Raw genomic sequence first — 15,508 nt, 5'->3', positions numbered from 1 at the left:
AGTCATTGTATGACCCAGCAATTTCACTCTGAGGTATATACCTAAGAGAATTGAAAACATGCATTCATATAAAAACTTGCACAGATATTCACAGCAGCATTATTCATAAAAGTCAAAAGAAACAACCCAAATGTCCATCAACTGAAGAATGGATAAACACAAGAGGTATGTGCACACAATGGAATATTACTTGGCAATAAAAAAGGAATGAAGTACTGATACAAGTTACAGCATGGATGAACCTTGAGACCATAAATGCTAAGTGAAAGAAGCCAGTCTTAAAATATGGGGTGAATTGTATGGTATATGAATTATTTATCAGTAAAGCTGTTTTAAAAACCCTCCATTTTGCAAATAAACTGTGGCATAGAAATGAACACATTGCTTAAGACTACACAGCTATTCTGCTGAACTCACTCAAGGCAAAGAAACACATTTCCAAATAGCAGCCTGATGATGGTGAATGATTTTGGTTTGGTTTTTCCCAGAGTTGGCAGTACTTTCTGGACTCACCTTTTACCTCTGCCTGAGGAGCTGCCTGAGTTAGGGTCGGAACAGGAGATGAGTCGGTGAAGGATAGTGGCTATTGAGGATAGGCTCTAAGGAGGCAGCCCTTGGGGCTCTTTGCCTTCACTCTTTCTTCTTGTACGTGTTTACTGTTCCTTTCTCATAGTAGCATTGTGAGCTCCAGGAAAGCTGGGCTTTGGTTTTGTTTACCTCTGTATCCCCAGCCACTACTTCAGCGCCTGGCGTGATAGATGAAGTGAACAGTGCTTAAAAAAATAAAAGGCAGTGCAGACAGTGAATCAGACACAGGGATGTGTCTGACTTGGGTGCTGGCAACACTACCAGATGGAAATGGGGTGGAGGTGGGGTGGTGTGCAGCATCAGATTTGGTAGATGACTGTTTGGGAAATCTGAAGTACTTGTGGGAGTTGAATATACATACCTAGAAAATATTTCACTTCAGAGTTCCACCACCAAATGCTTATAGGAACCAGGGAAGTACCCCAAATAGTATCAATGGCCCATTCCTAAACGACAGAGTGGAGGGGACAGTGGCAATCTGGGGACATCATGCCCCATCTCAAGGGACAGTCATAGGGAAAGCAGGTAGAGCGTCAACAGGTTTTTGGATTTTTCAAGAGAAGCTGAAAATAAGGACTGCCATGTGAAATCTTATCTGCAAGCCATGTTTCTCCCGATCAACTTGACTTCTGTCAGAGCAAGCTAAGCTTGAGTCTCCCCTAGAAGTCTTGGGTAGTGTGGCGGCAGCAGACAACATTGGCTGCATCCTTCCTAAGGTGATGGGTACACTTGGAACAAGTCAATTCTGCGGGGCTCAGGTGGGAGCCAGCCTCTCTAGCTGTTTAGTAGTCACTTGCCTTTTAATGATGATTTCAAAAGATGATATTAAGTATAAAAACATAGTTGTAAATAAAATAGTCCATTTCACAGGATCCCACTTTTTGCATAGTATTTTAAGTATATAGTTAGAAAACTAACTGGAAGAATATACCCAACAGTTAACAGAGGCTACCTCTGAGGAACAAGATTATGAGGCGCTTTTCCTTTGAACTATGTATTTCTGTGTGTTTCAACTGTTTTATAATGACCACGTATAAAAGAAAACCCAATACAGATTTTTTAAAGATTATCTTTTCTAACCTAACTATGCATATATATATATATATATATATATATATACATACACATATATACATATATATACACACACACATATGTGCAAGTAAATACAAATATCAAACAGCTGACAGTGGTTACCTTGGGAAGGGTATGGGGCTTGGGTGTGTTGACAAGCGAACAGGAAATTTAGTTCTGCTACCCATCTTTCTATATTGCTTGAATCTTATATACAGTCAACCCTCGGTACCTGTGGGTATTGGTTCCAAGACCTGCTGCCCACAGTTGGCCCTCCATATCCAAGGTCCTGCATCCACGGATCCAACCGTGGACTGTGTGGTACTGCATGCACTATTCATTGAAAAAAAAATCCACGTATAGGTGGACCTGTGCAGTTCAGACCTGTGTTCAAGGGCCAACTGTAGTTATGTATTCCTGGGCTGTAGAAAAATGTGAAAAACATCAGTGCCTCACACTCTAATCCATCCATCTGGAGGTAGAACAAATTTTCCAGGCAGAAGGGAGGGGAAAATCTTCATCAGGACCTGGACAGTACTGTCCTCATCCCTCCCTGACCCCAGGACCCAGCCCAATCCCCTCAGGTGACCCATACACACTCAAAGAGGAGCCAAGGGGCCTCATTGTAACACTCGTTTTTATATAAATATCCGCAAGTCATGTTACAGAATAAGCCCCACCGGGGAAAAAAAGTCAATGTTATGTTCTTGTTAAACTGACCCCTGCCTTCTAGGTTGGGCCCCAGCCTGGGGGCACCTGCTGCTTTGGGAAGGCTGGGGCTGCTGCCAAGAGGCTGCTGAAGAAGCTGCCTATGTGGCCCACCCCTGGGCCCACCCCCTTCTTTGGTGTGTGGTACATGGTGACCTTCTCCGGTCCCCCCCTTAGCCTGGGGCAGGGTTCCAGGGAACAGGCTTCTGGAGAGCAGGGCCCAGGAGTCCTGGGGGGGCACTTGGAAATAGAGAGGGGGGACCAAGCCACTAAGTGGTGGAGACTGAAGCTTAGAGGTTGAGCCTTGAGGGATGGGGGCACACAGAGGTAACAGGAACAGGTGGGGGGAACCTGGGCTGTCAACCAAGCAGGAAGCATTTGCACTTCTTTCTAGCCTAGGTACCCAGGTCCCTTCCCCTGTTGGTCCACCTCCTGCTGGATCCCCTATTCCCAGGGGTTAGCCCTGGGTTCCTGCCTGTTCCCTCCCAGCTCTTCCCCCTGCAATTCCCCCTCCCCCCACAGAGAGGCCAGAGGCTAGGAACACAGCACCAGTCTGAGGATTTAATTAACCAGGAAGGGGGGATTATTGGGAGGGGCACCCCTGTAAAAATGTACAAAAGGTCTGGGGGCTATGTGGAAGGGGAGATAAATATGTACATGGAACCCCCCTTCCTTTAGCCCCTCCTCCCCAGCCCTGAGAGGGCATGAGGACTTGGGTGGTAGGTGAAGGGGAGGGGGGGCACTTTGGCCTCTGGCTTAGTGAGCCCTTGGGGAGGCAGGCCAAGGGCCTAGGGACCCTCAGAAGGGGCGATGGTGCACCTCAGGAGATCACCAGCTATGACCTCTGAAACGACCCCCACTCTCGTGTACACACACACTCTCACACACATACTCACACACCTCTCTAGAGGCTTGTGACCTCAGCCCTCCCAGGACCCCAAGGTCCAACTGATGCTTGATCTTGTGGGGGTTGGAGCTTCTGCTCCCAGGTTCCATGACCTCAGAGGTGGCTGGTGAGGTCATGACCTCTGCCCTCCAGCCCTGGCTTGAAACCTCAGCCCTAGGACCTTGTTAAAAGAAAAGGGGGGATGGAGCTTTGCCCCTGCCCCTCCCCTTCCCTCACCTGTCGGCCCGGGCTGGGCCAGGGGCCCGAGGTGGGGAACTAGGCCGGGGGGCGGGCACAAGTGGAGGCGGTGCCCCCAGAAGGGCTCCTGGGGGAGTCTTGCTGAGAAGGTGAGGGGTTCCCGGGGCCGCGGTTGGCGGTGGCGGAGGAGCCAAGCGGCTGTAGAGTAGGGGATGGGCAGGCTCCAGACCGTAGAGGCGGGCAGCAGCCACGGCCCCTGGTCCAGTCAGCTCCTCACCCGCCTCATAGAAGCGGGGTGGTCTAGCAAGGCGAGGGGGCCCTGCCAACCAGGTTGGCTCCAGGAAGCCAGCACAGCGCTCCGGAGGACTAGGACCCAGAAACGGAGGTGGCCGAGGCCTCTCGAACAGCAGGTGAAGGCCTTGAGGCCCGGTGGTGGCGGCGGCGGCGGCGGCAGCGGCAGCGGCGGCGGCGGCAGCAGCGGCGGCGGCAGCCTCTTCCTTCCGCTCTTCCTTCACCCGCACAGACTCCTTGGCTGGCCTGGCCCCTTCCTCGCCAGCCCGGGCCTTGGGAGTAGCTGGAGAAACTCGGAGCTGGGGCCGTGAGAAGGGAAGGTCCCTGGGGGCAGGCGTGGGAGGAGAATGAAGGTCAGACCCAGGCAAAGGGGAGGGCAGAGCGCAGGCGGGTAGGGGAGTGGGGAGTAGTGGGGAGGCACACCTGTCTTTCTCCTCCTTAGTGACAGAGGGCTCCCTCCGCTCCACAGGCCGCTCCTTGTCTGAGCCTGGTGTCCGGGCCGCCTCAGGGGGCCGGACCCAGGCAGGAAAGGCCAGAGGACTGCGGTGCAGGCGGCCCCATGGGTCTGGGGGGGAGGCGAAGGCTGGTGGAGCCCCTGGGCTTTCTTTCTGGGCAAAGACGGCGCCGGAGTCTAGACAGAGGACAAAGTAGAGGGTAACCAGAGCCAGGAGTGGGAGGTCCCACGCAGGCACCCTCCCAGCCCTGTGCCTGAGCACAGGAGCCCATGGCCACAGCCCCGGCCCACCCCACCCCACCCAGCACTCACTGAATGTGGGGCTGCCCAGGCCTCCAAATGCCCCGTTGGAGAGGGCAGCCAAGGAGGCGAAGCTTGTGGGACGCCCAAAGGGATCTGTGGGAGAGAAGGGGGATGATCAGAGCATTGGGTGGCCAGCGCTGAGCAGGCATCAAGAACCAGCGGGGAAGAAGCTGATCAGCAAGCAGACCCCAGAGCCCTCTGCCACTTGGTTTTAACAACCAGGTGCTGAGCACTGCCCTGAACCAGGCAAGGCATGGAGCTTTAACAGGCAACGTGTTTAACCTCACAAGCTTCGTAAGGCAAACAAGATATTTCCCACTTAAAGATGATGAAACAGGTTCAGAGAGGTGAAGTGACTTGCCAGTGGTCATCTAGCCAGTGAGTGGTACCCCCAGTCCAGGGCCTGTCTCCAGAGGTCAGGCTCCTACCTCACACTTCCTGACACCAGCCACCCAGACCAGCTCGACTGCAAGCCACTCACCTGAAGACCTCCGCTGGCTTCCTCCCACCTGTCATGCAGGGCCATTCCCAATCTGACTCTAACTTCTTGCATATGTCACAGAGCCAGTCAGAACACCTAACCTAGCCCATAAGGGAACCTCACAATGTCCTCTTCTAGAAACATCTTTCCCTATGCCAGCAGGCTCAATTCTTCCTCATTCATTCAAACCCAGAATAAATCCCCCCAAGACCTGCTAAGACTGCTAGGAGCCAGTGACCATGCTCTCCACTGGGCCTGCACAGACCTCCTCCCCTGCCTCCCCGAGATGGCACACTACCCCCTACCACTGGCTATTTCAGAGACAGCGACTGAGCTGGCAGGGACTGGCAATCACTCTGCCCTTCCCTACCCATTTTACATATGATGAGATCAAGGCTCAGAGGGGGCAGAGTACCTTACCCAAGATCACAGCAAGTGGAATCAGGTCTATTCCCCATTCAGCTGCCTCTCAGGTCTAATTTCTAACCCAGCTTGAGACCTCCTAGAAGTCTGGGACAAGGCTTAGGTTGCCCAACATGCCCTTGGCTCTTACCAATGTGGGTGCTGGGGCTCAGAAAGGGTCCGTGGGCCCCGGGAGCTGCCGTGAAAGGGTTGGCTGCAGCATGGACGGCACCTGGGGCAGAGAGGTGGGAGATTCTGTTGAGGCTGAGTGGGCGCAAGGTGGGCCTCGGGCTACAGATGGGGAAACTTAGGCCCGGAGAGGGCTGGCCAGACTCACCAGTCGCAGTGAAGAGGGAGGCGGCCGGGTGGGAGAGCTCCTGCCCAGGGGGCAGGGCCCCATAGGGCCCCGGAAGGCAGGGCAGGAGGTCGTTCCGAAAGTCAAGCTTGTGGGAGTCGCCCTGCATGGGACAGGGAGAGGGGCAGTGAATGAGGAGCCAGGTGTGGTCCCGTTCTTGCTCTTCCATCCCGAGTCCCCCTCCGAGGGCTGGCTGGTGCCAAGATGGGGCTTGGGTGGGCCTCTGCCTCTCTGAGAGCCTTCTCTGACCAGCCCCCCTAGTTAGCCAGAGAACCTAGTGGTAACTGTGGAGCTGCTCAGGCAGTGACCGGGGACAGCAGGGGATGTTTCTGGCCAAGATTCTGCCAAGCTCTGCTGTAGGCAGATGCCCAGAGCTCAGGCAGGCCCACTCTCCCCAGCCCTCCGGCCCCAGTACCTTCATCTTTTCCTGGTGTCTCAGGATCATGTAAGCCACGCGCACGTGCATGGCACACCACTTCCCTGGTTTCTGCCGCCCCAGAAGAATGACCAAAGGGAAAGGGAAGGAAAGAACGTTCACTCATCACCCACTTCAGACCTGGCCCTGGGCCCAGCCTTGCCACACAACATCCCCACTCATCACCTCTACAACTGAGGGATGACTAGGTTCATTTCACAGCCTAGGAAACTGAGGCTCAGAGAGATAAACTGCCTTGCCCAAGGTCCCATGGCCAGCTGTGTCTGAACCCAGGTCTGCAGCTTGCAAGCCTGTCACTTCCTGCTGTTCCACATCTGGCTGCCTCTACATCCTGGGCTTCTTACTCACTCCCAGGAAAGACCCCCTCAGCCAGATACCCTGAAACCAGCCCCCAGCCTCATGCAGCCTGAGGTCCTCACCAAACTCACCCTCAAAGGTGGCCGGAAATGGTCAGGGATCTGGGGATGGCAAAGCAGAGATTGGCAGCAGTTCAGACCTGTTTACTGACCTAGGCACCTCTCTACAGGCCCCATTTCCCCCCAAACACCTCCCTGAGATCTCATGTGGCTCCCTCCAACCTTTCCTGCTTGTGTCAAGACTCCTTTCCCTGCCTCTGCCACTCCCCTCGAGCACCAAGTTTCTGAACCTGGCCGGCCCCAAGGAGATGCCCTGCTTGGAAGGCTGCGGAGTGGGTTAGGGGGCAGGCAGGACAGGTTTCTAGACCAGAAAAGCTTCCCATTAACAGCTTTCTGTAATGAAAGTCTGCTCAAGATTCCTTTGGAAAAAAGCCTTGACTATTGCTAAAAGAGGGTGGAAGATCTCTGGTCTAGTCTCTTCTTTAAGAAACACATCCTGTGCTTTTCACGATGTTCCCAGAGCCCTGGGCTGTAAGCCCTGCTCCCCATGCCACTTCACAAAGGGGCAGCTTATCTTTTCATTGTTTTATGGACAGGACTTCCTGGTATGATGTCATATGAAAAACAGGGTTCTGTGACTTAAAAAATTCGAAAACCCCTACAAAAGCCACTGTCCTATTAGTCTTATTTCTGGGGTAACTTCAAGAAATTCCTATTCCTCATGCCTGGGAAATCTTGTCTTTTACAGAGATTCCCTCTCCTCAGATTCTCAGGGACGTCCCAATCACACGCTGAAGGGAGGGATCAGTGGTTCATTCTGAAGTCAACCCTGCTCTCCCTCAACAGATCTTCCAGCTCCCCAAGGACCTGCCTTGCCCCCCTCACCTGTGTCCCCTTTTGGGGAAGCCCGCTCGGCACTGGCCCCAGTCGTGGTGGCAGCTCGGGGTTCGTGCTCTGGGAAAGGGGAGCGAGGGATCAGTCAGGAGAGCTGGCACCAGGCATAAAAGGGGTCTAGAACCAAGCTGGGGGCTGGGACAGGGAGGGAGCATGGCTTTGGAGAAACCTGGGTCCACAACGGGAGAAGCAGGACAATGGGCATGGTTTTGGGGTATGGGAAGGTAAGTGGATCCAGGGGTGTCTGGGTTTGTAGGGGGTGGGAAGTGGTGGTGGTGTCTGGATTGGGAGCTCACCTTGGGCTGGAAGGCCCCCTGCAGGGAGCCAAAGGAGACAGCCGGCGGGAGGCCCGGAGGTAGGCCGGGCACTGCGGGAGGGAAGGCCGTGTACGGCTGTGGAGAGAAGGGGACTAGTCCAAGCTGGGGGCGGAGGTGCAGCCCACATCTGGTCTGCCCATCAGTCCTCTGGCCTCCACCCTAAAACCCCCCAGGGACCTCTCCCAGGCTCAAGGGTCTTGCTTTGAAGCTGAAAACTGGACCCCAACAGCCAGGGCCACACGCACTGACACAGCCATGCCCACACACCACACACACACACACTCACATTATGCCGGAAAAGGCCTTCCATCTTTCCTGGGTATTTCTCAAACTAGGGAAGAGAAGGGAAGAGTAAGCTGCCAGCCAGGAATCCAGGGCCTTCCCCTGGAAGCCATACCCTCCCCCGAGGTTTCTGAGTCTCATCACCAGCCCAATGAGGAGCTCACCATGTGGGGGCCATGGGGTGGCAGCAGGCCCGGGGGATAAGGGGTGAAGTGCTGGTGGGTGTGCTGGTGGGTGTGCTGGTGCTGGTGGTTGTGCTGGTGGAACTGGAAGGCCAGGGGCCGGGCCGAGCCCCCTGCCCCCACCACCTCGGGGCCACCCTGGGCATTCAGGTAGCGAGAATTCAGGTCCTGGCCGATCAGGTCCTGCTCTGTGGGAGGGGAGGGGGAGAAGGCTTTAATATCTGTCGCCACCATGTCAGCCTCCTTGGGCCCAGGTGACTGGCCTTCCCTTCTGGCCTTGAGCCACTCCCTCCTCAAGCCCTGCTGTCTGCTAAGGTCCAGATGCCCCAAAGCCAACTGGGCCCAAGCCCGGGGCCATGGCCCCCCACCCCCCCGGCCAGGACCCCAAACTCACCAGAAAGGGCGTTAGCGGCTGAGGCCCCAGGGTGCCCTGGCACCTGCAGCAGGGGTGGGGGTGGGGGCAGGGTGGGGCCAGGGGAGAACAAGGAGGGGTGGTGGGGTGGTGGGGGGGGCCGCAGCCCGGGGTGGGGGAAGCTGTGGGTGGATAAAGGCAGGGGCAGTGAGGGCGTCGGGGGCCGGTGGGTGAGCTGCGCGGACGAGGAGGAGGCAGATGAGGAGGAAGAGGACGAAGAGGATGATGAGGGGGGAGGCTGAGCCACGGGAGGGGCCGGGGCCTTGGGGGGCGGCCGTGAAGAGCTGGGGAGAGAAGTGGGGAGATGAGTGAGGGGTTGGGAGGTGCCAGCTCTGACGGGAGGGGGTCAGAAGCCTGGGCGATACCTTGACCCTGGTTCTCCAACTAGAAGGTGGTAGAACCCAGCCCCCAGAACCCCCACCCCCACCCAGGGAACCCATCCTCAGACTGAGGTACCTCCCACACCCAACAACCCCCTCTCCCTCTCTAGGTCTCTTCTTCCACACAGCTGCCTCTGACGCCTCTGGCCACGTGACTCCCTTTTCTGACTCAACCACAGCACAAAACATATCATTCACTTTGACGCTTAATTACAAGAGGCCACCTGGGTTCCCACCCTAAGACAGTGGAAGCAGCACCGCGCTGGCCTGGCTTAGGAGTCAGGAGACCTGAATTCTAGGCCCATCTTGCCATTAACATCCTGGGTGACCTTGAGCAAGTCACTGCCCCTCTCTGAGCCTTAGTTTTCTCAATAATAAGAAAAAGAGTGATAATGATGATGACAATAATAATAGAAATAGCATCAGTAATCATATTATCAATAATTCTTACCCTTTACCAGCACTTACTGTAGACCAAGTGCTGTCACCTGCTTTATATGCTAATCCAAGTCTCCAACATTTCACATCACTCTCCCAACTGCTGCCGCATCCATGGAACCCCCGTACCATTTACTTCTTTCTTTCACGTAACTCAGTTTCTTTCTTTCTTATTTAGTCTCACTCAAGCAGTGACAAGTGAAATCAAGGGGTTGAGGTACTACTCTTATATTTCTAAAGCACATCAAAGCTAAAAAAATTTCACTCATATAACATCCGAAATTCTTTCACGTACCACTAACGAAGAACGTACACACTTTGGGAAACACTGCATTAACTTGTAATTAATCCTCGCAACAACTTTACGATAAACATACTATTATTATTACTTCGTTTTACAGAAAGAAGAAATTGAAGAAATTGAGGCTCAGAGAAGTTAGGTGACTTGTCAAAAATCACATAGCCATTAAGTGGCAGAGCAAGAATTTGAATCTAGGTCTGACTGACACCAAAGCCAGCACCCTTAATCATCGTGTCAGCATTTCCCAAAGTATGTTCCACTGTTCCTAGCAGATATCCCTTGCCAAAATGTCTTACCAGCAAATAAAACTGGGAAACGGCACAAACTGGATTTCCCTGCATGTGAACGTATAAAGAGTTCTGATAAGTCCTGTCGTAATCTCTTTAAATTTGTTTCACCCAGTGTCTCTCAAGCTTTTCAGTCTCGGAATCCTTTTTCAAGTCACATCCCACAGGAACCATCCCATGTCCCAAGCCACAGAATGCAAGGGTTGGCACCAAAATGACCAGGCCTTTCCAGACCAGGCCAAACCCCTGGCCCACTCACCTGCCAGTGCTGAGGTCCAGGCTGCTGCCATAAGGGGAAGTGCGGAGGCCAAAAGGCGAGACCCGAAGCTGCAGCTGGGGCTGGGGTGGGGGTGGCAGACTGGGGGCGGCCGGCAGGGGTGCAGGGGGTGAGACAGGAGGCCGAGGGGCCGGTGGAGGCGGTGGTTCCTTCGGGGGGAAAGGCACTAGCAGCGGGTCGGGCCCTGGGGGCTGTTCCTGGCTCCGCTCCAGGCCCGACACTTTAGGGACTACGGAGAGTTTTGCTTCACAGTTCCCATTGAAGGCGCCGTGGGGGCCCGAGGCTGTGAGGGCAGGACGCAGACATGTTCAGTTGTGGCCCATGCTCCCCCAATTTCCCTCCCTTGTCTCCAACCCCAGCCCTTGGGACCAACCTTTGCTGGTTGAGACAGTAAAGGATGGGTCGAGGTCATCATCGGAGACCTGGGGAAGAAGGACACGGGTGGGGTCAGGTTCCAGTTAGGTCAGGCCCTCACTTAAGGCCAACAGCCTCTGGAATCTGCTAGGAACTGGTAGTGGTGACAAGTCTACTCCATCAGCTGAGCTGAAATCCACCAAAGATTGTGGGCTCTAAGGGGCCTATGCTGGGGGAAAAAGGGTGGAGCAGCTGAGCCTGAGAATCTGATAGGCCAGGAAGACTGAACTGAGGCAGCACTGAAATAGCAGAGAAAATAGCCGGCAAATCAAAGCAAAAATCCCTAACTACTGGCTCATACGCCTGCCTGGCTTATAGATTTGTTTGATCCATAAGCGTTAGCAAAATTTTTAAACTACTTGCTGATATTTAGAAATCCAGAGATTCCTTGCAAAAACTCAAGACTTGCAGGCCCCTGTTTCCACACAGCAACAATTAACCAGAACTGGATAGCGGCTGCCCCCTTCAGATGAACAAATATTATCTGGTTCACCAGAGTCCCTGTCCAGCCGATTTTTAAAACGAAAACAAGACACACATCAGGAAGTATAAATTTAGTTAGTTACAGGGATAGACCACCAACTGCTAGGACACAGTGTTTTAAAACAAGCACATTAGCCCTAACCATAAACCAAAATACACTTTTACAGGATATGTTCTTACATTGACTACAATAATTTAGTGTCCTCACTGCCATGACCATGGTCTCTGCTCAGACTCTAATCTACAAGAGCAGACTAATGGCCAGCAGGAAGGACCAGCAGGGTTCCACAGCCACCCTGGGATGCCTGGCATCTCCAAGGACTTTGGAAAGGATGGCACAGCAAGGACTGGGCCTTCTATTCTTTGTCAGCTGGCTTCAGTGGCAGAGCAAGAATTTGAATCTAGATCTGACTGACACCAAAGCCTTTTCAATAAAAATCATTTACCTTTTCAATCCCCCAGCTTCCTCCCCAAGTCTAATCCTGGCTCAACCTAACCCATGTTTCCCACTCAAGGAGAGGCTCTGTTTGCTACACATGGAGACCATTAAACTGCAGTTCATTTTACAAGTTGTAATAATGCCCACCCAACAAGTTCAAGCCCCACTCACCCTCTCGTCCAGATCGCTTTCTGCATCACACTGGGGAGAAGGAAAGATAAAGGTGTCACAAGAGGGAACAGTAGTAGGGCTGAAGGTCGAGAGGGGACTTTCAGACAGGGAGTGAGAGGGGAGGGGCCAGCACAGGTGGAGAGCACTTACTATGTATCCAGCTTCCAGAGAATGACGGGAGGAGGCCTGAGAAAGACCAGAGTCCAGAGGTAAGGGAGACTGACTGGCGAGGCCTTTGGATAAAGTCTAAACTCCCTGGCAAGGCACTCAAGGTCCCTCATGACCCACTCTCAGTCTCTTTCTAGCCGCTTCTCTGGCTACTGCCCACCCTCTGCTCCCAATTCTCTGGTCATTTTCCAAATGTGTCAGATTCTCACATCTCTGTGCTTTTGCCCATAACAACTTTGCCCTGTTTCTCCTCTTAGCAAGCTTATGACTATCCTTTAAGGCCTGACTAAGACATCCCAGGGGGCTTTCCCTAACCACAACCCTCCTCCCATCCCCCAGGCAGAATGAGTGGCTTCCTCATGTGGGTTTCTGCAGCATCTCTCCCAGATCTCTACCTTCTGTTGCTTCTCAGGTTTTGGTCTAGGTATTTGCTCGTAGATTGTTTCTTTCCTGCTAGACTGACACCGCCTTGAGGAGGAGGGCTGAGACCATATCCAATTCACTTCTGATTCAACTAAGTCCCTTTGGTACATCTCTGAATTATCAACATGTTTGAGGTAGACTCAGGGTCAACCAAAAGCAGACAAGTCTGACTATGGACATGTCTTTGTCAGATCTGGATGGGGGAGTGAAACCTCAAATTTGCTCTGCCTTTCTCTTTGCCCTTAGAGACTGGGGTCACTATTTATGATGAGTGGTGGCATTGCTGATGGATAATGGGTCTAGGTGAAGGACATCCTGCTCAGAGTTTTAAAGGACAGGGATCTGGGACAAGCTCACCTCTTTCCTTCTCCGTTTATTGGGCCACTTTCGGGCACGATCCCCAGAGGGCCGGCCAGGCTCTCGATCAGAGCTGTCTCCTGGCTCCCCAGTGGCCCCACTGGAGCCCCCCCTCTTCCGCTTCCCAGAATGCTTCAGCCGATGCTCCAGTCGCTCTGGGGGCTGAAGAGACGCATCCTTCTGTGGAGGAGGAGGTGGGACTAAAGCAGATGGAGAAAGGAAAACTCCCGACCTCTCTAGGGGTGACCAGGCTACCAAAGTGGCTCTCAGGCCAGGTAACCTGGTTGGTCCCTGGAGACTAGCTCTACCTCCTCCCACCCCAGGGTGGGGCAGAGGCCTGGCCAGAGGAGCCGGTTGCTCTGGTTTGGGGTGCCAGCATTCCCCCCTCAACTCCACCCACTCCAGGCATCGTATCCTTCTCTCTGGCCCTCTGAAGCCCCCAAAGGTTCCCAGCCCCATCAGGCCCCACCTGCAAGGCCTCGAGGCTGGCGAAGCTGGCGATGGCAAAGCCATCGATCAAGTCCTCCTCTTCTTCTTCCTCCTCCTCAGGCTCCTCCTCGGCCTCCCCATCGTCTGCGCCCCCCTCCTCCTCCTCCTCTTCCTCCTCCCCACGGCTCCCCGAGCCGGCAGGCCGCTTCCGAGCTCGGGGTCGCGGCGGCCGAGGCCTGGGACGCGGACGCCGCCGTCTCGGGCCTCCGGGCCGCTCTCCAGACGAAGCTGACGACCAGGGCTTGGCGGGCGGCGGCGGCGACGACGACGACGAGGATCCGCGCGGGGCGGCCAACAGGGCCCGGGGCGCGTCGCCGCCGGGACCTCGGCGGCGCCGCTGCTCCCGGTCTCGGTCTCGGCGCGAGCACCGCCGCCGCCGCCGCTCCCCCTCAGCGGCCCAGCCGGGGCCGGGAGCCGCGGCCGCTGCCGTCTCCATGGCGACCGCCCTCAGCGCCGCATCCGGAGGCGGCGGGGCCCGAAGCGGCCTGTCTGCAGGCCCGGGGTCGCAGGCGCGGCGCTGGCGGCTGCACAGGGACGAGAGGGCCACGGCTTCCTCTTTAAAACAGGATCTGCTGGCCCCGAGCTTGCCCCAAGGCCAAGGCCCGGGGAGCCGGCGCCGCCCCCGGGGCGACAAGCCTGAGGGCCCCCCCTGTGGGGCCGGCGGGGCCGAGACGGCGAAAACGGGGCGGCCGTCCCTTTAAGGCAAGGCCTCAAGTTGTCCGGCCCCTGGCCACTTTAAGACGACCCGACGGTGTCCGGCCGGCCTAGTTCGGTGGCCGCCCCCTGCCAGGGGTCGAGACAAGTCTCCCCGAGGAAGAGGAAGGGCCACCCCTTTAAAAGGGGCCGAAAGCTCGCCCCGAAACGCAGACCTCCCCTTTAAAAGTGCCTCAAGTCCTCCGGCTAAAAGAGGCCACCCCTTTAAGGAGTCCAGGGTTCTCCAAACAGCAGGCCGCCCCTTTAAGGGCTCGGGAGTTAGTTTCTAGTCCTCCACGAGCGGCCACTTCCCCTTTAAGCTGAATTTAAAGGACTTCTTGCGTTGGGGGAGAAGAGGCGGTGAGAATTCCCACTCGCTCCAATTCTCCCAACAGCACAGTTCTCAATTTGTCAGCGTCAGTTCAGCGGCTTCCCCTTTAAAGGCTGGCGTTGTAGTCCGCCGAGATCGGGAGCCACCCCTTTAAGGAGATTTAAAGGGTCCTCCTCCAGACCCAGCTCTTCCAGCCTCCGCCTCCGGTCGCCATGAAAGGCGCGAGGGGGGGCGGGGCCGCGGGGGCCAGCCCTCCAAAGTCCCGGATGTGAGGCAACGGTGACGGGTAGAGCTTCTCTGTCTGCCGACATAAAAGTCTCTTCCTCCTTTCCTCCGTCTCTGTCTGACTTGCGCCTTAAGGGATCAGGAACGGCTGTTGAGCAGCTGAGGAGCTCCAGCGCATCCTCCTGTTGTCTCCTTTGGAGTCTTGGCCCTCTTCTCCGCCTGGACTTCCCTGCCCCTCCTCCCTCTTCCTCCTCAGCCTACGCCTCCTTCCTCTCTCTGTCTCCTCCCACTCTCCGCCCCATTCCCCTCACCCCTCTACAGGCTTAGTCGTTGATAGGTTGAGAAGTGTACGTCAAGGCGGAGGGCAGAGTCAAGCTCGCGGGAGTGAGTAATATGTAACCGCCCTCAAATCTTGGATTGGGTATACGTCAGATTAGCTCCACCCTTCAGCGAGTTTTCTGTCTCGCGACTGGTTAGAAGTAGGTGCTAGGGGCGGTCCTCCAGGTGACTCCGCCTCTTCCTGCTTTTCGTTCATTGGTCCGTCTCCTGATGGCGTCAAGGCGAGGACCTGAATGTGGTGCGCGAGGCCTACTGGGCGGTTGGCCGCTGGGCGGCGCGTGGCCGCGGACGGTGCCCGTCGACAGCCAGTTACGTCTATCCCTTTTCTGCCGCTTGGCTTAGCACAGGCCGCCTGCCTCTCGCGCACGCGCGTGGTGATACCCCCACCCGCCTGGCATCTTGTCGGAATACCCAGCGATGCGGGGTGACCCGAGCACGCGGAGTGCTTTGCGAGCGCCAGACCCGCGGGAAGAAAACCGCAACCCGTTATCTCTCCGTGCCATAGGAGGATTCTGGCCTGTGGTCTCCGCGAGCTAACAAGAAAAAAGCACCTTGCACTGTGTGCTGGGCATTTTGTCACGTTAACTCGTTTGACAGTAGGAAGTCTTTTAGGAAGGTACTGTTATAAGCCTCATTTTACACAAGAGGAGGGAAATTGATGCACATTCAGTTTC

The 15,508-nt window shown here is 55.2% G+C and overlaps 1 protein-coding gene across 1 annotated transcript; it reads right to left on the bottom strand.

Moving 5' to 3' along the window:
- Window positions 1-2,281: 2,281 nt before the first annotated feature.
- On the bottom strand, window positions 2,282-14,967 carry FBRS (fibrosin). Its single transcript, XM_031687421.2, has 18 exons — window positions 13,227-14,967; window positions 12,758-12,937; window positions 11,960-11,995; window positions 11,810-11,839; window positions 10,676-10,724; window positions 10,285-10,585; window positions 8,602-8,903; window positions 8,190-8,395; window positions 8,030-8,074; window positions 7,723-7,818; window positions 7,418-7,486; window positions 6,605-6,634; window positions 6,156-6,227; window positions 5,723-5,843; window positions 5,537-5,617; window positions 4,512-4,595; window positions 4,169-4,376; window positions 2,282-4,069 (listed from the first exon to the last, which is right to left on the bottom strand). Exons 1-18 carry the CDS (start codon window positions 13,680-13,682, stop codon window positions 3,490-3,492), a joined length of 2,946 nt encoding a protein of 981 aa, XP_031543281.2. The 5' UTR covers window positions 13,683-14,967; the 3' UTR covers window positions 2,282-3,489.
- Between the last annotated feature and the right edge of the window lie 541 nt (window positions 14,968-15,508).

Source organism: Vicugna pacos, chromosome 18, assembly GCF_048564905.1.
Source record: "Vicugna pacos chromosome 18, VicPac4, whole genome shotgun sequence".
Classification (NCBI taxonomy): Eukaryota; Metazoa; Chordata; class Mammalia; order Artiodactyla; family Camelidae; genus Vicugna; species Vicugna pacos.
Note: the sequence above shows the minus strand (reverse complement) of the source record. Positions and strands in the feature narration are given on the sequence as shown.